Raw genomic sequence first — 23235 nt, forward strand, 5'->3', positions numbered from 1 at the left:
CTCCCGTTGCCAGGTAACGTCCCACTGTCCTCCGACGTCTCAATTGCGTCAGAAGTTGGGAATATTCCACGAAATGACGGGGCGGGGAAAAATGATCCCTTCCTCACCAGAACCATTAGAACACATGCTACAGTGAAGTATAACCCGTGCAACGACTTCTGCAGACACGGGAAAGAGCAAAGAGCTGATAATTGTCTCATAATCAACGTTGCCCTCCACCCCCTGCAAAGGTCAAAGTGCCGCTATATCCTTTTTCTCTTCGACCTGTGCTGCGTCACTCAGCTTTTGGGTTATGATTGGATATAGTTCGACATAGGCCAGTTCCGATTGGTTTATTGGGCGTAAGCTGTGATTGGCTGTGGCCGGCGACATCTCGGAAAAATGATTGGCCATTTGTAACCGTACCGGGCTAGTAAATGGTCTCTTAATTGGACGACAGCGTCAGTACCGGGCTGATGACAGGCCAATGGTGTCATTGTCGGATTGGTGATTGGTCGACCGTTTCAGTGCCGGTCTGGCGATTGGTTGTTGTGTTCAGTACTGGCCTCATGATTGGTTGAGTGCGTCAGTGCCAGGCTGATGATTGGTTGATGCGCGCCGGTACAGTGGGGAGTGGAAGGGTGGGCAGGGAGGTTGCTGTTTACCGGGAGCGGGCCGTCGGAGGGAGTGGAGGCGAGAGGAAAGAAAAAGAGGGGAAGACGTTGTGTCTCCTCCGCCACCGCCAAGTGGAGCTCGCGGTCAAACTTGGGGATAGCCGCGTTTCTTTTTGTTGCTGTGAATCTGGAATCGTTAACCGCGAATTAAGTGACTTTGCTACGGCTTGACTTATCGTCGCTATGTCCACCCCGGCGAGGCGGCGGCTGATGAGAGACTTCAAAAGGTGAACACACCCACACACACAAATATCCCAAAGGAATCGTGGGGTGGGGGGTGGTGAGTTTGTCTAAGTCTCTAACTCGTTGTTATTCAATCTGGGTGTTGTGTCTGCCAGGCCTGTGGTGTCGATAAAGCTCAGTCAGGTAGCTCGTCTGCAGAGGTCGGTCAAAGTAAATGTGAATAGGCCTTCGGTACTGTTAGGGCTTGGAGTGCAGCAACCGTGAGACGGTGCAGTGTGTCCGCCTATATGCCTATGGCAGTTTCGAGTGCTGGGGAAGTACTATGTGTGTCAGCCAACAATGATATTGCTGGCTGTTAGTGTCTTGTTTCCCCTGCGAAAGTAAATCTTCCTCGAACACAAGGATAGATTCCTATAAGCAAGTGTGAGTTTTGTGTATTAGTTAATACGATAGACTTACTATGGATTTAGCAAGTTATTCCTTAAAATTGGAGCAACACTACAAGTGCTGTTATAGAGCTCCCTCTGATGTCACTTTGATGTTATTTTAGGGCAACGTGTCTAACACTTGGGTACTTCATCTGCCTCCCACCACAAATTTTCTCTCCCAGATGAATGACTGTCCAGATGCTGCCAACTCTATTGCATTAAATAGGTGGACATCCCTCATGAGTGAGCATGAACAATATGTGCTGGCACAGTTCTGCCTTGCACCTTCCAACAAGGGTTACTAGTAATTCTGTGTTGTGGCTTTGGACATCCTGAGATCATTAAGGATGCTGTATAAATCCAGGTTGTCCCAAATCTTTAAGTGTAAATGCTTTTTCAGCACAGCTCATTGAACCTTGCTGATCAGACTGGATAATGTATTCAGTGATTCACACCAGAATTCCACTTTGTTAGTCATTGCTTTATAACTTCAATTGTCCACCTATCCAACAGCTTATAACCAAAAGTACCTTGGTATCATTTAGTTTGCCCACATTTGGAAATAAAACATTTGAATTAAATTACTGCATGTTTTCACAGTTTGTGGACACAGTGCACCAAGCAGAGGTATATAGAAACAGTGAATTGGAGGGCCCATTAGCAAGTAGGTTAAAGATGCTGAAGGTTCTATCTTGAGTGGAATAGAGGAAGGGGGATATACAAGGAAATCAAATTATGCATGCAAGAGTGAATGTGAAGTCAGGGATTGTTGTAGCGATAATGTGAGATTACTGAGTGCTTTGTAGATGACTCAGGATATTAAATTATAACCTCTGCTGTGTTAGTTTAAGCAGCATCCTGAAGGATTAGACCCAATTTTTTTCTGTCCTCTGAGCCTTGGATCACCTTTATCACAAAGATGCCATAAAATGTTAAAATGTATTTCACTTTTTGTCTTGGCTAAGGTGCATGTGCAGGAACTATTCACAAACTTTCATCATATTTTGTGTCTGTCCTATATTAAAGACGCTGTTGAATCAGGAATTACTTTGTATTTTAAAAATGTTGTCTAACATATTTTTAAAAAGTCTTCTCGTCAGCTTATCCAAGGACTTTTGAAGAATCCAAGACACGCATGGTGACTTTTTAAGATGCATATTCATTTATGATGCATGTCCACAAGCTATTTGACAGTATAAGATATTGACCATGTAATCCTTCCTTTGTCCAGTATCCAGATCTGTGCTTCCATCAGATTTAACACTAGAGTCACCAAGTATTGACATGACCCTTTTTTTTAAAAACTTCTACGCTTGTTACTCTTTCCTTTTATCAATTACTTTTTCAACTGAGTGCAAACTGGGAGATTGAATCTATGATTTTTCTTTATGCTGCTGCCTTGTCTTCAGCCATCTGATGAGCCTGTATGCTGACATGTTAATAGGAGCAATTGTCTGTAAATTAGTTATGTATTAGTTATTAATTCTGTATTTTTAGAATTATTAAAAGTGCTGTAATCCAGAGAAGTAAGCTAAAGTTACAGCTTTGTAGGGCAGTAAGGTATCGGTTTTTGTCCAAACAACTGCTTTGGCCGCCTTACATCTCTTGTTCTATACAATGTTTGGGAGGGAAATAATGAGGAAATAGTCATCAAGCAGTCCCTGATGGCCAATGGCTCACGCAGACTTCTATATTCTGCCCAGGACCCCACCTGACTACAGTTTCAACATGTCCCAGGAAGAGTAATAATACATGAAGGAAGTTGGAGGATAGTATGTATCTTCAGGAGAAGTTTCTGTTGGGGATACACTGAGGGATGTTGTTGGAACAGAGGTGTATCAGAGTTGGAAATGTTAGACAATCTAACTTGGGTTTCTTGCAATGCAAGACCTCATTTGCAGTTTCTGATGGGGCAACACCATAGCTAAAAACTTAACTATCAAACGTAATTCGCAAAACAGATATGCTCATCCACCACACAAATAATCCCTGAATAATGTTTTATGTACTTTTTATATACAGTTTTTTACATCCTAACGTATATTATGAAACTGGATAAAAGCAATTAAGAAATGTGACATTTACAGATAACACGATTTAAGCACATGATACCAAGCATCTGTGGTCTTGCTTCCCTTATTTAAAAAAAGGGCACCATCTCTTAACTCATTTAATCCCATGAGCCATCAAGCTCTGCCTCTATTTATACTGTCAATTTTCTAAAAATAACTTGTTTTAGAATCTATTTTAGAACTATTATGAACATGGATGTTCCAGTAATTCCTGTCACAATGAGCTGGTTTCCATTTCTCTCTAGGTCTGAGAACTATATTGAAAACTACCTCAACTTTTACCACTTCAGTTAAATGATTTTTATTCACGTGACAAGTTTTTGGCTTTAATAGTACAATCTGTTAAAATCTGGGATAGTTGTATGGAATATTAGCAGTACTAGTTGTCAGTTGTGCTGTCCCTCAAGATTAGGTAGAGCAAGGCAAGTCTAATTTTTGGGGATTTGCTGCTCTTGGGGACTGAAAATATGAATGGCATTCACCCATGTGGCTGCCTTGAGCATAATTCTTTGGCTGGAAGTAAGGATTTTTTTGCTTTCCCTAGTTTGTTACAGAGTATGATATTCAAAATAACAGCAATTATGATCTGAAAATCACAAATAGAGGTTGATTTTAAATACAGTACTCAACTTGAGTGAAACTGGTCATGAAGTTATGTACATAACCCCTTCCCCTGGGAAATCTGTGTAATATCTCATAATAGAAGTTCCACTGAGTGGAATAATTTTATTTTTACTATTCTGATTAACCTTATGACAAGCTTGTTATTGATGAATCAGAAATGTTAAGTTTGAGTTTTAAAGTGTACTGTCTAACTAGGCTACAAGAGGATCCTCCAGCTGGTGTTAGCGGAGCACCTTCTGATAATAATATTATGTCCTGGAATGCAGTTATATTCGGGTGAGTAATTGAATTAGACTGGATGATGAGGATATATGTTGCTTTGCTTTTAGTGCTAATTAAGTGATGGGACTTAACAAAAACTTCCAGCATTTCTCGCATTAAAAAATGGAACAGCACTCAAGACCCCGCCTGTTTTACACTCAACTGCTAGAGAGGGAGAATGTTTGATTAAATGCTTTGTGGTAAACCTTCGTCAATTTACCCACTGACTTCTTTTCACCTGTTATTGTATGTTCCCTTTGAATTAAAACTTAGCTGATTATTGTAGGGTGGGGTTGGTAGGAGTAAGCCAACAACAAAATAATTCCTTCATTCAACCAAGCACTTTATATGTGTATTACAGACCTTGCACAAAACAAGGCAAACTTGAAGATTACAACTCGGAATGCACAAGAATGAATAATCATGCACCAAAACACTTCAAGCTCTTAAAATACATCTTGAGGGAGTGTAGTGCCTTGGGTCATTGGTATTTTATTGTACTGCGGATATTGGATTCAAATTTACCTCATACTAATGCAATGAGACTCTGCTGCCCTATAATAAAATGTAGAGCAATCACAGATGACTTTGTAGAAGCAAGTCCAGAGCACAGAACTTCTCATAATTTACTACCAATTTAGCAGTACCACCCAGAAGCATCTGTTAGTTGATGTATGAAATAGCGTCACCATACCATGCTCAGCTTTAAAGTCATTATCTTCCTGATCTAGGAAAGAAGATATGCTAATGAGATTTTAATACATCAAAGCCAAAACAAATGTCATATTTACACTGAATTCTTTCAGAATGAAAATAAAGAATAGCGAATTTGAACCCAAGCATTTTTCATACACGGAAATATGTTCATGTTTTATTTTAGTTGTAAGCTTGTGCTGTGATCTGCCAACTTCAGACATGTGCACAGTCCAGTTTGAATACTTTGATTAGTGAGGAAGATTGCAAACCCTGGCTGACATTTTTAATCCCTTCTCTCTAGCAAAAGAGTCAGTGCTCTTGGTACTTGCTTGTCCAAGTAGAATAAATCGTAGTCTATTAGGGGTGTAATCCAGGCATGATTATGGTCCAGATTTTGTTTCCAGTGATGAAAGTACAGTTCATGTCCCTCACAGCTGCCCACAAATCTTGCTAGAGATTTCCTCTAGTCTTGTGTATTATCCGAGTGACCGCTCCTACAAGAGATGTGGTGTCTGGGACAAATAACACTGATGCTTATTGAAGAATTGTAACAGCATTTTTTTTCAAAATTTCAAACACTGAATCACTTCAGATGTGAAATGTGACACTTGTAACATTTGATTTGTCAAGTCCAGGGAAGCTTTCCAATATTAATCACAAGCGCCCACTTCAGTCTCATTCCTGAATGCAATCACCATAATGTTTCCTTCAAATTTGTAGTATGGAGGTAAATTAAAAGAAATAGGTGTAGGTGAGGGCCATTCAGACTATCAGTCATGCTTTCCCCCCTTTTGATAAGATCATGGCAGATCTTGTTGTGGCCTTAACTTCACTTTCCTCCCTGGCCTGATAACCTTCAAATTCCCTGGAGATCAAAAATCTATCAGCTCAGCCCTGAATGCATTATGATTTGGCCCAGCTCCTACTGTTCCCTGTGGATGAGAATTCCAAAGAGAATAATCCTCTGAGAAAAGAAATCCCTTCCATCCCATAGATAGGAGAATCCATTGTTTTTCAACTGTGCCTCCGAGCTTTAGAATCCCTCACGAAGGGTGACATGCTCTGGATATTCACCCTCTCAAACCCCTTCAAAATTACATTTTTTCAATAAGATCACCTCTCATTTTTCTAAACTGCAATGACTAAGCTCAGCTAGCCTGACCTTTCTCATAAGCCAACCCTCTAACCCTAAGAATCAGCCCAGTGAAACCACCTTTGACCTGCTTCCAGTGTAAGTATACTTCTTCAGTAAGGAGACAAAAACTACATGACTTCAATTGTGGTCACCTCAAGACCTGTTTGGCTGAGTAATTCCTATTTTTATGCTCCATCTCCCTTACTCTGAAGGCCAGCATTCTATTTGCCTTTTTAATTACTTGATATACTTGCATGCTAACCTTTTGTGATTCATGCCCAAGGATACCCAGATCTCCCTCTACTGCAGCACTCTGCAGTGAGTCTCCGTTTAAATAATATCCTAATAGTGGACACGTCACACTTTTTCATGTCACACTTTTTCACATCACACTCCCTTTTGGATTTTTTTTGCACACACTGAGTAAACCTATCTATTATCTCTTCATATCTTACGCTCGTCAACTTATCCAAGGACTTTTTGAAGAATCTAAGACATGCATGGTGACTTTAAGATGCATATTCATTTATGATGCATGTCCACAAGCTATTTTGACAGTGTAAGATATTGACCATGTAATCCTTCCTTTGTCCAGTATCAGATCTGTGCTTCCATCAGATTTAACACTAGAGTCACCAAGTGTTGACATGACCCATTTTTTATTTTTTAAAACTTGTATGCTTGTTACTCTTTTTCCTTTTATCAATTACTTTTTCAACTGAGTGCAAACTGGGAGATTGAATCTATGATTTTCTTTATGCTGCTGCCTTGTCTTCAGCCATCTGATGAGCCTGTATACTGACTTGTTAATAGGGGCAATTGTTTTCCTACTTAACTTTGTATGTCAGCAAATTCGGCTACAGTACATTCTGATCCTCCTCTAAATCACTAATCTAGATTATAAATATTTGAGTCTCAGTAATAGTACTCCAGTAACAGGAATTTGTTTTGCCAACCCAAAAGTGAACTATTTACCCTGACTTTCTGTTATCCGGTCATCTATCCATGCTGACGTATCATCTGAAAAACCATTAAATAGATTCCAGTCTAGTAACTTTTTATGTGGCACCTTACAGCATGCCATTTGGAAATCCAAATGCACTACATCTGATGGTTCTCCTTTATCCACCTTACTTAGTATACCTTCAAAGAGCTCTGTTCAATTTATCAAACCCTATTTCCTTTTCACAAAACTGTGTTGACGCTGTGCAATTGTATTCTGTTTAATAATAAATTCTAACATTTTCTTAGTGGCAGATGTATAACTAGCCGGCCTTTATTTCCTGCTTTATGTTTTCCTCTTGAATAGTATGTGTTGCATTTGTGGTTTTCTAATCCATTGTGATTATTTTGGGATCAAGTCTATTGCCAAGGACCCCCAGTATCCCATCCGATGGGTGAGCAGGGTATCTCCTAAGGGCAACTATTAGATTACAGTATCTAACTGTGTACACACCCTGAAAGTTGAGCACTGAAAACTTTACTCTCACCTTTGTCACAAATTATAAGCAAATTTCTCTGTTCTCTATTGCAATGAGTGATGTAATTATTCACAAATTGTGAGAGAGCTGTAATATTTTAAAACTTGTACAGATCCTGATGGTTATTCACAAATCACAGCAGACATTTTAAAAGGTGATTTTCAAAGCTTGCTGATAAATGAATAACATGGTAGTTAACCATATTTGAACAGTTAAGGGAAATAGTAGTATAATTACTAAGTTGTTCCAATTATTGATAGTGTGAAATAACTTCTAAAGAATTGGAGAATGTCTAAACAATGGCAAATCTTAGTAAAAATGCAAGAAGAGACCCAGAAAAGAGGAATATTTATAAACCTATTCCAGTGAAGCTTTAACTGTAATCATTCCTAGTAGACAGTACTTGGCAGCCAATTAAGAATAATTGTGGAATACTGATGTGGCCTCTGCAGTCAAAGTAATCTGCGGGTGACTTGGTCAGTCTGTCACAGCATGCAACAGTGCAGTCTTGAGTTGTATAAGTCCATCGTAATTTAAGTACCAAATGTTAATGCACTGGTTTTAAAATTGGTTTATAAAACATATATACTAGTTTCTTTAATTCTGCTGTTTTAGAATGTAGGTGGCATTTGTTGATCCCAAATATGTTTCAATACTTATAATGTTTTTAATTATTTCTTTACTTTATCTGCTTCTAGACCAGAAGGAACACCTTTTGAAGATGGTAAGTCAGCATTGCTGAACAAAATCAACTGAATCAATCCTTTTTCGTTAATTTACTTCAGCAAAAATATTGGGAAAGCGGGACAGAAGGTTAATTTGCTCAGTTCAGTGTGTTATTGTCTGGTGACTTTTGCTGCTGAAATTGAAAACTAAATGTGTTAACAGTTGCCAGCATGGATTTGTCTTGCTGTATGTCATATTGGTTTGTTCACATGTTGGGTCACCTTGAGTGATTTAACACTTGAAAAAGATACTTGGCTCCTGATGTTGTTTAATATGTAGCTAGAAGAAGACTATAGCTTGACATGCTATAATGCACACATTTCTGATGGTGCATAAAAAGTATAGTGATCCTGCTAATTTCTCGAGTAGCAACATCAAGGACCGAATGGAATGAATTTGTGATTGACATGGCTAATATTTATTGTCCGTACCCAGGGCAAGGTTTTTATTTCTTGAATCACATCAGTCTGTATGGTGTAGGTATATTTAAAGTTCTATTAGGGAGGCATTCCAGACTTTTGATCCATTGACATTTAAAAGGGACAATATATTTCAAGGCCAAGTTACTGGGTGTTTTCAAGAGGAAGTTGCAGGTTCTGGAATTGCCATGGGCATGCTATCTTTGTTATTGTATCCAAAACGTAAAATACATACAAGTTGCGGGTCTAGGTGACACTGTCGAAGAAGCTATGTAAATTATACATGCTGTGACCACTATGCCGCTAATGATTGGAATTAATGTTTAAGGTGGTTAGTGAGGCACTGTCAAGCCAGCTGCTTTGACCTGGACAGCAGTAGCCGAAAGAATGGTAATGATGGTTCAGGTGAGGGTCATATTTGGCACTGACAATCCCATTGCATATCAAAAGGGAAGTGGTTAAACTCTTTTCTCTTATTGGATTTGTATTTAGGAACTTTTATTTCCCCAAAATAAAAATGCTTGTCCATCAAGCTGCATCACACTTCGAGTCCCACCATGCAATAATAAGACAGAGCAGTAGGAATAAAAAGGAACAAAGCCTGCAATTTGATTCCTGCTGCCTCAAGAGGCATACTGCCCCACAAAGATCTGTCGGTCAAAATCAGTCTGTTAATTTACATGGAGACCCACAACTGAAACATGTGACCCTGAGTAGATGTCATTCTCGAATCAAGGGGCAGCTGAAGACAACAGTCTCTACTTGTTGCAGTAATCAATTACACCTTGTAAAATGTTTTTGCAGGGGAGAGTTGAACATAAAGCAAAAACTTTGGGAAGGAATAGAAAAATGCATATTTGAAGAGAGCCTTTATGAAGCTTCTAGGAATTAATGCTTAATGTTTGTATCACTGTGCATAATGCACAGAATTTTACAGATACTTTCATTCTGCAGAAGTACTCCCTTTGTCTTGTACTTAGAAGGAATACTTACCAAGGGTTTTGTAATGTACTGCATACTGTTAAGAGGGTGTCTTTCCTTGTGTGAATATACTGAGGAGAATGATGGCTCTAATTCATGTCTAATATTTCACTTGGCAATTCAGTGGTTTTTATTTTGTTGTATGCAGGTACATGCAAGAATCATTTGTTTTTCTATTCATAGGTACTTTCAAACTGGTTATCGAATTCACAGAGGAATATCCTAATAAACCTCCAACTGTTAGATTTGTATCAAAAATGTTCCACCCAAATGGTAAGTGTTATTACATATTGTACAATAGATATCTTTCAGTTTATTCTTTATAATGTAATTGACTCAATGGGATATGATGCCCTGACACATTTCTGGTTTCTTGGCCATTCCCATTTGCCATTCTTCACGTGTGAACCTAGATAATCATCTAATTGAGACTAACTTAGAAACCATTTTTGCACATCTGAACCTGTAGGTTTAGGCACTTTTCTAAAAGTGATTTTTTTACACAATAATTAGGAACAGGAACTTTTCTGTGGTGAGAGCTTAAGCACATTAGGCAGAATACACAACAGGAAAGGTAGTAAGTGTTTATGGAACACAGTTTGTTCCCCTTCCTGAATCTGACCCACCTTCAAATGTGGCGATAAAGAAACAAATTGTTTTTTAAAAAAAGTCCTTGCAGACTTTGAATAAGTCAGTGAGATCAAACCCAAGGGTAGGCTTTTATAGTTTACCACAGGATTGTTGTGCTACAGAAAGAGACCATTTGGCCTATCATGCGTGTACAGGTTCTTCAAATGAAATGTCAATTAATACCATTTTCCTATTGTCTTCCCATAACCCTATACGTTATTTCGTTTCAAGTAACCTCTAAATTTCCATTTTGATGTATTCATTGAACTTGCCTCCACCACACTATCAGGCAATGAATTCCAGACTATAAACATTCACTGAGAGAAAAAGCTTTTCCTTGCATTGCTTTTACTTATGCTAATTTCTTCAAATCTGTACTCTCTCCTTAATCTTTTCATGAAGTGGGAACAGATTCTCCCTTTCCATCTTGCTCGTTCATGATTTTCAATACCTCTGTCTGATCTCTTTTAAGCCACCTTCTCTCCAAAGAAAACCTGTTATTTCTCCAATCTATCTTCATATTTGAAATTTCTCAAACCTGGAATCATTATCATAGTCTTTACTGCACTGTCTGCATCCTTCCTAAAGTGAGGTGCCCAGAACTAGATGCAGCATTTCATCTGACACTGTACTAGTGTTTTAGACCAGCTCAACATGACCTCTTTGCTCTCGTACTCTTTATCCGTCATGGTGAAGCTTAGGATACTATCCTTTATTAACTGCTCTTGTCCTGCTACATCTAATGACTTACGCATAAACACACGAGTCCCATTGATCCTGCACCCCTTTATTTCTACCATTTAGTTTACATTGTTTCTCCATCTGTCTCATAAAGTGAGTGACCTTAGTTTCTCCACATTGAACTTTATCTGTCGATGTCTGCCCATTCCACCAACCTGTCAGGATCTTTTTTTGTACTGGCCTCACAGTTTACAACATTTCCAAGTTTCATATCATCTGCAGGTTTTGAAATTGTGCTGAATTCAAGGTATCAGTCATTAATATATATCAGAGAAAAGCAAGGGTCCTAGCACTGACCCCTGGAAATTCCTCAACAAATATTCCTCTAGCTCCTTTCCTCCTCTTTCATTCCATGAGCTATAAAATTTGCACACAATTCTGTGTAACATGATATCAAATGTCTTTTGCAGTCCCATACCTCAATAGCACTGCCTTCTTCAACCTTCTCTGTTACCACCTCCAAAAAAAACTTTGGTGGAACATGTGTTTCTCTTAAGAAATCCATACTGGTTTTCATTATTCAGTCCTCATCTATCCATGTGTCAACTTGTCCCAGATTTTTGTTTCTAGACGTTTTCCAGCCACTGAACTAAACTGGCTGGCCTATCATTGCTAGGTGTATCCTTACACCCTTTTTGAATAATGTTTACAAGTCTTCAGTCATCTGGCATCACCCTAAGTCCAAGGAAACCTGGAAAATTATGGTCAAAGCCTCAGTAATTTCCAATCTCACTTCCCTCAGTATCCTTGGGTGCGCTGGTCCTGATTCCTTGTCAACTTTAAATACCTGACAGCCTATCAAATACCACTAACTCATCAATTTTAAAACCTTCTAATTATCTCTTTCACCAAGACCTGGGTAGCATCTTGGTAAAGACATGTGCAAAGTATTTATCTAATACCTTAGCTCTGCCCCTACATCCATGTATAAATACCCTTTTGGGTCCCTAATTAGCCTTATTCCTCCTTTTACCATTCTTTTACTATTTCTGTCCCTTTAGAAGATATACAGATTCCCTTTTTATATTAGCTAGATAGTCTCAGTCTCAATTAGATGATTAACTTAGAACCCATTATTGCAGATCTGAACCTGTAACTTTAGGCACTTTGCCAAAAGGGATTTTTTTACACATTTCTCTGCATTTCTCTGTTTGCTTTCTCACCTCTCTCTCTCTAGACTTTCTACATCTAGCTTGGTTCTCAAATGTACTTTCTTTCTGATATCAAGAGCAAACTGTTTTGTCTTAATCATCATTTCTATCTCTTTTGTCATCCATGGAGCTCCTGGCTTTGTTGGTCTTACCTTTCCTTTCCAAGGGAAAGTATCTTAACTGTGCCTGAGCTATCTCTTTTTGGTAACCAATTGCTGAATTACTGTTTTTCCTGATGACCCCTAACTCCAATTTATTCAGGTTCTTGCTATTTCTGAGTGATTTATTCAGGTTAGACTATGTTTACAGTGAAGTTGGCTTTTCCCCAGTTAATTATATGGCTTAGGTTGAATAATGTAAATACTAATGTACCCCAAATGTCCTCCCACTGCAACTTGATCCACTAGGCCCAGCCTCATTTTTAAGAACCAGGTTTGGCAGTGACTCCTTTTTCATTGAACAGTAGTTAAAGTAAGAAAAAAGAATTTATACCAACCCCTGCCCTCAAGGAAACTGTTGTTAATTAATCAGCATATATTCTTTGTGAAAATAAACACTGAAATTTCAAAGACCTTTACATGCTTGGGTATATCTGTTTGTAATCCACGGGGAATTTGGCATCATTACGATTGTTAAAGGGCAGGTGACTTCCAGCAGCCATTTCTCAGCACTCTTTCTGTCCACTTAAAGAAAAATTAACTTCTTACAGTATCTAAAATATCCTGTATGATCTCCCTTCATTCATGTGATGTTGCCATATTATGTTGGTTATTGTTGCTCCCTGGTCAATACCCCAACTTTTATTGTTCAACATATTCTGAAAACAATGTAGTAGCTGCAGTTTTCATATAATCTCATTTGTTTTACTAGAAACAATTTTCTGCAGTGTTTTCTGTTTTCAGTTTATGCAGATGGCAGTATATGTTTAGACATATTGCAGAATCGATGGAGCCCAACCTATGATGTCTCATCAATTTTAACATCTATTCAGGTAATTTTTCTCTCATTTATATGTTACCTGATCTATCCAATCTATGAAACTGAATTTCTGAAGTCACTTGCAGTCTTGATCATGGTTAACTTGGTTCTCTGTCTACCATCTGCAAATTGATAGTTCATCCTCATCGATAATCCACATCAAATGATTTTAGTCCTATAACTTTGTCTATACAGAGCAGTGATCCCAAAACTGATCTTTACAGAATACCAGTGTTTATCTTCCTCCTGGTGAAAACCATCCTTTAGTCACTAATTTGCTTTCTATTCTTTTATAATATTCTGTCCACCATATGTCAGCTAATTTTATTAACAGACCTCCAGGGCAGCATGTAACAAAATACCTTTTAACAATCCACATATTGATGAAGAGAATATAATGAGTATTAGAAATGTTTGAGTCACAGGCATGGAAAAACAGACCCTCTGGTCCAACTTGTCCTTGCCAACCAGATATCCTAAATAAATCTAGTACCATTTGCCAGCATTTGGCCCATATCCCTCTAATGCTATGTTATATGATTCATTGAAGAACACTACATATAAGGTACGATTATCTTTTCTAAACCTCGGAAGCTTTTAAGAGGGAGAATATCTTTGAAAGTCAATATTTCGTTGTGTATTTTAACCTTTGAGAGTTGTATCTACTGCTAATATCTGTGTGGCTAATATATGGTTCCCAGATTTTTTCTTTCCTCCCCCTTGATCAGAGGTGTTAAACTGGCAACCTTCATGTCCAAGTGTAGGTAAAAATATAATTAAGTTGTTCACTCTTATCATCTTCTATCCTTCCCTTCCATTCCATTCTCTTTCATAAAAAGAGAACCCAGGTACTCATTGATGTTAGTTTGTGCTACATGTTATTCTTCATTACAACAACCCCTACCCTTTCTTTAACTGGTTTTGCTCCAAAATTGTTTAACCTTTTGTTTACTTCATATATCTCTTTGTATATAATTACATTTTTACATTTATTTTTATACTGTACTTGATTTTTCTTTTTTGTTTTGGACCTAGCTTTGTCATAAACACCGCTGTCTTCAATTTCTATTGTTCATCTCCAAAATTTGAATTATTGCACTTTGTTTCCAGCCAAGGAATGCTAGGTTCAGTAGATACGAAGCTGGAAAAGCAGAGCAAGTCAGACAGCATCCAAGGAGCAGGAAAGTCAACATTTTGGGCTGAAACCCTTCGTCAGGACTGGGGAGGGTGAGGGGAGCCCTGGCATAACTAGAGGGTACGGTAGGGCTGGGGCAAGGATAGGTGGGATGGTGATAGGTGGATGCAGGTCTGATGAAGGGTTTTGGCCCAAAATGTTGACTTTTTCCTGCTCCTTGGATGCTGTCTGACTCATGCTTTTCCAGCCTCACATCTATTGACTCCGACTTCCAACATCTGCAGTCCGTACTGTCTCCAAGGAACGCTAGTTTGTATAGTTCTAATTGATTTGGAAGTTTCCTATTATCAGTGCAGATTTTTAGTTTATTATCCAATTTTTGACTCCTTTCTGTCTCCTCCACAAACCTTTACAGTGGGCAGCTGCTCTCCAATCCTGTCTTAATTAGATTCCTATAATTGAGTAGTAGAAGGAGATATCAGTAGTGGTGACCGTGAAATATCAAATGATTTTAACAACTCATCTCATATGCTTGAGAGGAAATCTGGCTGCCTGTCTTAGTTTGATCAATGTATTCCTTAAGATCCTTGAGTAGCTCTTTACTGGCTTTTTAACCTACGAATTGAGTTAAACCACCACAGAAGAGTTGTAAAGCAATAAAATAGATGGATCATCTGACATTTATGCAGGCTTTGAAATGAGAAAGGCACACTCATCCCAGTCGATCCTTATTCTCTAACATATGAGCACCTTATGCTAGATTTGGAAGCGATAGACGTGGTTATATTTGCAGAATAGTGTTTTAAGCAGTATCCCTATCTCCTTTATCACCATCCCTGGATATGCCCTTTAGTTGACAGGGCTTCCAGAGGTGTGGTCAGGAGGGAGTGACCATGATAACCTTCAACGTTGATCGCAGATCCCATGAAATCTCATGCTACCAAGAGTCAAAGAAAATCTTGTGGATTGTCATCTACCTCTTCCCTCAATGGACAAATCCTTACTCCTTCATGTTGAACACTATTTGAAAGTAGCAAGGATATAGATGTGCTCTAGCCAGGGGACTTCAGTTTTCATCACTAACAGTGGATCAGTAGCACTGAACTGGCAGAGTCCTGAAGAGCTATCTGTCAGACTGGGTTTGAGGTAGGTCTCTCACCAACTAACATGAGAAAAGTCTTTATGATCTTATTCTCACCAGACAGCCTTTTGCTGATCCATTTATCCTTTCCAGTATTAATGAAAGTGATCACTGCAGAATCTTTATGGAGTAGAAATCCTGTCCTCACAAAGAGTCCCTACCATCTACGCAGCACTGGGGTTTTAAGCCGAAATTTTTGCCAAAAGGAGCTCTGATGCAGCAATAATTGACATGGAGCTCTGACTAAGTTACAACAGTTTCATTCCTGCTCTAGCAGACAGGCCCTTCTTACCTCACAATTCTCTTTAGGGTGTGTCAAATGTTTACTAGCCTCCAATTGGCATTCCAGTTGGGAAAAACATTGTGAAGTGCTATTCTAAAGAACAGCTAGGGATAGGTAATAACTGCTGGTCTGGCCAGTGACACCCAAATCCCATGAGCAAATTTTAAAAAGTACTGTCCGTTGTGTTATGTTATGTTAGCACTGTATTGAATGAGAGAGGTTCAGAACAGTTGTGGTTCGAAATTGTGCATCACTGAGGCACTGTGAGCCACCACCTGCAATTGTATTTCACCACAATCTATAAACTTAATTGCCCAACATATCCCTCACTGCACTATTGCCATTAAACTGGGCAGTTCACCCTGGTTCCGTGAGGAACCTGGGAGACCATGCCAGGAACGACAACAAACGTACATAAAATGAGGAGTCAATATGGGGAAGCTACTATGCGGGACCGCACACATGCTAAACAGCAGAGGCTGCCTGCTTTAGTCAGAGCTAAGCTGTCCAGTAACCAACAGATCAGATCAATGCTCTGCAGTCCTCTGCATCGTGTTGTGAATGGTGAGCAATTAAACAGCAAAGGAAGTGGAGAAAAAACATTCCGTGGTCATCCCCATCTTTGATGGTAGAGCCCAGCAAAGGTCCTGACCAGTGATCTTACTAATTTTATTTTCTTCTGTGCAGACCTCTGAGGTCTTTGTGTGGTAGTGACTTCAGGAATTGGAAGTTGTCGCACGCAGCTTGAAGGGAACATTGCTCCTGACCTTAATACACCCGCATGTGGACAAAACTGCTGGGTTGGAGTGACTTGTAATCAAGACAGCACTTGATACAGTGTGCCTTCATAGAATCCTAATAAAATTGTAATTAGGAGTTTGAGGGAAACTGACCACCAGCTGGTGTCATATCTAGAACAAACGAAGATAGTTGTGATTGTAAGAGGTGAAATATTTAAGTCCCAAGGCACCCTTGCAGGAGTTGCTCAGGGAAATAACCTAGACATCATTATCTTCGACTTCACTAATGACCTCACCATTAGAAGGTTAAAAGTGGGGATCACTGAGAACAATAGTATAGCATAGTAAGAGGCCATTCAGCCTGTTTAATATGTTTGCTCCTTTGAGGAGCTGTCCAGTTAATTCCATTCTCCCTGCACATTTTTTATGAAGTATTTATCCCATTCCACTTTGAAGGTCTCCATTTAATCTCTGTCCACCGCCCTGTCAGGCACTGTATTTCAAATCCTAATCATCCTTTATCTGGAAAAAATATTTTTTCCTCAACTTTTCTCTTGCTTCTGTCATTCTTCTTAAATCTGTATCCTCAGTTAGTGATACTTCAGCCACTGAAGACTTTATCCAGACATTTCACGATTTTGAATATTGCTGCCAATTCTGCAGTTAGTCTTTTCTGCTCTTAAAGACATAACGTGCACTTCTACAGTCTATCTATATAACTGTAATCCATTATCCCTGGAAAATTGAATGATTAAATGCTTTCAGTGGTTTGTACCTTTACAGATTTTATAAAAGGCAGTACTGTATGCTGTACCTATTTCCATGGCAAGCATGGCTTCTTAATTCCAGTTTGATGCAATCTTAACTAGATTTACTGGTCATTATTAGAAGTTATTTTATTTAGTGCACACTGTTACAGAGCCAAGCAGTAGCTTTGTCAATGGCTGGGTGGAATTCTTTAAGCCTATGTTCTATTTTAGTTGGTAGACCCTGCTCAACAATGAGTCATTGTTTTGCACTGTATCATACTCGCATCCTGGATGTTCTTGGCAACCCCATTGTTGGTGGCTTTGCAGAGGCTGGTCCACAAATTATTTAAAAGGGACCATTGTTTCAAAGAGCACTCAAAGCAGGTGGATGAACAGTGGGGTTTATAATACAAGAGTTATTTCTTGTGGACTCTTTTTATTTGCTCTTATTTCTCCTGTTTTGGGTCCTCAGCTAATTACTCACGTGGATTTAATTATAAACTGTATCTGCTGACACTCGACACATTTTTTTTAAAAAGTGATTAAAAAGCTAGCATACACAAAATTAGAAGAATTGAATGAAAGTATAAACGTAACAATAAAAGTGTCGAGCAAATTTGATGATTTTTATTGCACGTGATGTGGCATGAGAGAAAGGATGCTGCTAGTGAGTTAAGGTCATTGCAAAGCAGCAGGCTTGGTTTGGAGCACCCCCTCCAATTGTGTGCCTGTTGCAATTAGCCGTTTGAAATGGAGGAGTGCCAATGTTGCTCAGAACTGGGTGCAGGAAGGTCAGTTGGTCAGAAAGCCTGTAATGATGCATATTATTGTGTTGAGTATCGATAGGTTTGGTGTAAGCAGATTGATGCCATTCTTTGTCACAGTATGCAGTTAAATACGAAGCGATAAGACCAGAGGTCTTTGGGGATTACAAGGCAAGACACTGAGGGACTGGCCAAATTACTGAGGAGGTTGTTGCAGATTTTAATGTTTTCTTCTGCAGTCCTGATAAGATATTGCCAACGTGGGAAGTTTTATTAAGAGTGATCCCTAGGTAAACAGGGTGAGGATTATGCTTATTAGTAGTGACATGCATATTTGGAGAATGCTGCAATAATCTCGACTAGTTGGATGTTATCATAGTTTGGAATTTCTGTCACTTAATTTGTCTTTGGTGTGACATATATTTTGTATTAGGGATGGTAAGGATATGCTTATTCTATCACTTACAGTCAAGTGATTGCAGTGTGAATGTTTCTATGGTTACAGCTTACCCGAACTGGTGCAGACTAACCATGCCTTATGGTGAAAGTAGTTTTTGTTTGGTTGTTATTTCTCATCCCAGAATAAATTTTGACAGGGTTTTTATGGTTGAGATACTGATTGAGAACCATCTCAAAATACCATCATATATGTTGAAAGATTCAACAGTCACATAGAACATAGAACATTACAGCGTAGTACAGGCCCTTCGGCCCTCGATGTTGCGCCGACCTGTGAAACCAATCTGAAGCCCATCTAACCTAAACTATTCTATTATCACTTAAGAAAAGAAGAAAACAAGTTGTGACTGATCTAAACAAACATGTTAGCAAGAAAGGGGAATGATAAAGTCTGAATGTGATCTAATTGGTTAGAAGAGAAGACTCCCATTCAGCCAAGACTAGTTAACTTTTTAATGACCCCCCCCCCCCCCCACCTCACCCCCCAACTATGTCTATCCGGTTTAGGGATAAGCGTTTGTGGCAGGTTTAGCCTCGTTCCCAGTGCACCACTCAAAGTCGAATTCTCACTTTTGGTTCACGACTAGGATGATTCAATGATGCGGTCGAGATTGTTGGTCAGTGTTTAGCATTCATAGATTGTTAAAGCAGACATGTTTAAATTTAATGTGCATTTAGTTCATACAACGTTTTCATCTGGTGACATTCAATATTTGATAGTTTCCTTCCGGTGAAGGAAGAACACATTTGATTCTAATTCTAACTGTTTTTACAATTTTTAAAATATTAATAAACATGTATTTTAGGGAGGCAGTAGCATTGTGGCAACGTCATTGGACTGGTAAACCAGAACCCTGAGCCAATGTTTTGTGGTCATAGGTTCAAATTCTACATGCCAGATGTTGAAATTTGAATTTAGTTGAACAAAATCTGGAATTAACAGCAAGTCATTGGCCCTATAAGCTCTGGTGATTATTTTTAAAAGAAAAATCTGCTTCTCTGATGTCCATTGGAAATTTTCCTGGTTTGACCTGCATATGACTCCAGACCCAATGTAATTGCTATCTAGGCAATTGGGGATGAGAAATAAATGCTTGCATAGCCAGAGATACCTACATCCAAAGAACGAATTAATAAAAAGTAATCCCTTCTCATCGTGCCCAATAAGACCAAGTAAAGTGAGCTAATGTACCTCCAATTAATTTATTTAGACTAATTTGAATATTTCAATTTGCCAAATGATTCTGTGAAAGTAAGTAGAAATATTCTTTACCTGACACTGACATTCTCATTTCTTAGTAAAAATTAACTCCCCAATTTATCTGCCAACCATGCTGCTGTGTCCAAAGTTAACCATGCGATTAATTCTAATCTCAACTTTGCCTTAGAATTGATGCTAAATGGTAGTTGCACAGTGGATGTGAGGAAGAATCGCTTGTGATGTTGTCAGGGATCTGATAGCAACTGGGCCCAAATTGTTATTGGCAAAGGTCTGGGGGAAGCACTACCGACTGCTTCACCTGCAGTGTGGCACAATGCACCTAAGTGTTCCAAGTGGGAGGAGGCTTTCTTAGAGTTTTGTCGTTAAGCATTCCTAACAGTAAACAATCAGAATGAGTGACTTGATGTGAAATGTCCAGATTTAATCCTGATTTTCTTTTTCTTTTTTTTTCTTTCTTTGCTCCTCTTCTCTAGTCCCTACTTGATGAACCAAATCCCAACAGTCCAGCAAATAGCCAAGCTGCACAGCTTTATCAAGAAAACAAACGTGAATATGAGAAGAGGGTATCTGCTATTGTAGAGCAAAGCTGGAGTGACTGCTAACCTACAGCAACAAGAATCCTCTGCCGACTGCCCAGTGCATTATCTTACCTGAGTAAATGCAAACAGTGTCATAAGACTGGCAAAAAAAAGTCTGCATACATTCTTTGCTGACATTCTTAAGGAATTTTAGCCCTTTATCATTTGTGCTGTTAGAGGGTTCTTTTGTTGCATGATGTGAATTTTTAAGCAGTATTTGATAAATTCGTACACTCTATGATCTCTTCCCTTGTTTTGGCATCACCACTGTCCCATCTTTACATCAACTAGTGTATTAGCACCTTATTGATATGAGTGAGTGTGAACTCTTGAATTGTGAACAACAAAGTCTGATCTGCCTCAGAGGAATTCTCGTTTTGGGATCCATTAAACAAAATTTCTGGTTTTATTTTATACAGGTGGCGTGAAAACCAGCCATAACACCTGAAGTACATTGAGTTAGAAGACAATTTAAATGTAATCTGCTCAGCAACAGTGAACAACCTGTTGTGGCATTTTCTTAATAGAGCTCTGACTCTGTATTGGTTATGAACTGATATTGTCTGTTCATACAGTTTTTTGCAATACAACTAACATAGATCCAATAGGAGAATACATTTCCACATTATCTTGCAATTTGTTTTGAGGGTTGTTGTAAGGAATGCATCTGTTTTATCACGTGGGAAAACTGTACCATCTGCCAAATCCGATTGGTGCAGCGTGACTGGAAGCATCTGTTTACAACAAGCACTTTGTCATGTAGATAAATCAGAGAAGGCTTAAATGTGTACCCCAGGCATAAAGCAGGTGCTTCTGTTATTCGGGTGCCCATGAATCTGTAACGTCCGGTGCTTCTGTAATTTGGATACGCACAGAACTGTAAGTTGTCGTTTGTGCCTGCTACGATGACTGATGGCTCTCTGCACTTTGAAAAATCTCTTGTTTTGTAACTGCTGTGTGAAACATGTCAGCTTCTGAGAATCAATTACAATGTGTTTGGGGAAGTGCTTCAAATCTTGTTTCATACCAGACAATCTCTTTCAGCAAAAAAGAATCTCTTTCCCTGTCAAATTTATTGACTGTCCCCCCTCAAAGTATTTGAGAGGTGAGATCCTACAGCTGCTGTAAAAGCAAGTGTGCATTTTTCATGCAAGCTTGGATAAGCAGAGTTGTGTGTGTGTGTGTGTGTGTGTGTGTGTGTGAGATAAATGTTTCACAGCCAAATTTGATCTTGTCTGATCCCCATTCCATTGCGTCCTCATTTAAATGCTTCATTTTTTAATCAATTGTAATTAGGCATCCCGTTACTACAAAAAGCAGAAAAAATTCAAATCTGTTTTTAAAAGAACAATAATCATTTACTACAGCGTGTCCAGTATCCTCTTGATAACATCATGAGCTGATTAGGTGGGGAAAACTTTATAAATCATTCCTCTGCCGAACAAAAATAACCCAATGCTTGGTGATGTTCTGTGTATGTATAAAGTGGTGATTTTTCATTTTTAGATGCTTTGTTTCAGCTCTGTTAAACAACCTAGAATGGCAAAAAAAAAAGCCACAAACTTCTAACTTTGAATGAAATGCCGTCTAATGAGGAAACACAGCTTTGTTTTGCCAATTTTGAGCAAAAGCTCAGTCAAGTAACTTCTAAATATCTTCATGAATACCTCTTGTGCCATGATGGAACATAGTCTTTTCCCCACTAAAAGTAATGCTTTCCTGACAGGGAGCCCCATTTCAAGGAAAGCCAGCTACCAAATCTCTTTCTCTCCCAGATGATTGCGAATCTCCATCACTATTGGTAGATGCTTAGCTGGAAACACCCAGAAATTTGTTTATTTTCCAACAGATAATAGTTGCAGCCTTCACCACTCTTCAGGATCACAGTGGTGCGTTTCATAGCCCAAACGAGGATCACTCCCTTTGAGGAGCTTTGATTTAGTAATGTACGTCAGTGTGAAAATATTTTAATTTTTTTCTTTTGCAGTAATTAACTTGATTGTAATTGCCCATTGTTTCTATTGGAATGTTGTCATGTTTTTGAAATGGTTAGATTTTCTGCTGTGGTTTGTGGAAATTAACTACTTCTGTTCATGCTGTACAAAGGATTCATTTTATTCTTTCTTTTGTAAAGATGTCTTTTTCTTTCAAAACTTAGCCCCCTTTTAAGATGTATCAAAGATTTTTGTACCCTATTCTCTAGTGCTTTTTTGTTTTAAATAAGGAAGTCAGTGAGAGAAATGTATTTATGATTCTGTTCCAGTAATTAAAAAGTAGTACCTGGTTGCCATCTATTTTGCTGAAGAAAAATGATTAATTCACTCAGTGTAACAAGGTTTTGTACAGAAAGTGATTGATGATATTAACTATGTAATGATGTTTGCTGAAGTCGTTTCTCTTCATTTTTCCCCCCCCCGAAAATGTTTCTACTCTTACTCTTGGAGGCTTGAAAAACAATTGAGTGACTGATGGGCCTTGTGTTCCACTTTTATAGGTAACACTGGCGAGAATGTTCATAGCCCTCTGGGCTCTGCAGTTTCATGATGCTTGTATGTTGTACAATATGTATTGATGCAAACACTTTTTTTTTCAGTTTTTTTTTAAATAAAGCAACTTTGAGAGTATAAGTGCTTTAAAAATATATAGTGAGGAACTTTTGTATTTGCAGCTCACTATCAAAGAATGCAGAACCAAATACAGAAGGCAATTTTGCTATCTTAATTCATCCATCAAATGAGAGTCTAGCATCAGTCTGGTGTGACATCCAATTGTTTCTTCGGTGATTTCAGGGTTTAGTCCACTGCTGCGGTATCTGGTTGTTTACTCTACACATTGATCACCCTGAAAAGAAAAGATTCCTGCCACCACTGATAAAACTGTCCTGTTATTTGAACATCTGAAATTCTACTGAAGCAGGTTAAAGTAAATTCTGGGGTAAGCTTTTTCTAAATCCACCCATCTTTGACACAAGTTCACCTGTTGAATGACTTGTTTCCAAGGTGAAA

The 23235-nt window shown here is 38.6% G+C and overlaps 1 protein-coding gene across 1 annotated transcript; it reads left to right on the forward strand.

The window, feature by feature from the left end:
* Positions 1 to 478: 478 nt before the first annotated feature.
* On the forward strand, positions 479 to 22854 carry LOC109912237 (ubiquitin-conjugating enzyme E2 A-like). Its single transcript, XM_020511628.2, has 6 exons — positions 479 to 880; positions 4156 to 4236; positions 8232 to 8257; positions 9843 to 9932; positions 13084 to 13172; positions 20126 to 22854. Exons 1-6 carry the CDS (start codon positions 837 to 839, stop codon positions 20252 to 20254), a joined length of 459 nt encoding a protein of 152 aa, XP_020367217.1. The 5' UTR covers positions 479 to 836; the 3' UTR covers positions 20255 to 22854.
* Positions 22855 to 23235: the final 381 nt, after the last annotated feature.

Source organism: Rhincodon typus, chromosome 12 (assembly GCF_021869965.1).
Source record: "Rhincodon typus isolate 14 chromosome 12, sRhiTyp1.1, whole genome shotgun sequence".
NCBI classification, from domain to species: domain Eukaryota; kingdom Metazoa; phylum Chordata; class Chondrichthyes; order Orectolobiformes; family Rhincodontidae; genus Rhincodon; species Rhincodon typus.

Coding starts and splice junctions, on each gene's coding strand:
- LOC109912237 (XM_020511628.2), top strand. CDS start 837: ATGTCCACCCCGGCGAGGCGGCGGCTGATGAGAGACTTCAAAAG. Junction 8,258..9,842: donor AGGAACACCTTTTGAAGATG/GTAAGTCAGCAT, acceptor TTCTATTCATAG/GTACTTTCAAACTGGTTATC. Junction 9,933..13,083: donor AAAAATGTTCCACCCAAATG/GTAAGTGTTATT, acceptor TTCTGTTTTCAG/TTTATGCAGATGGCAGTATA.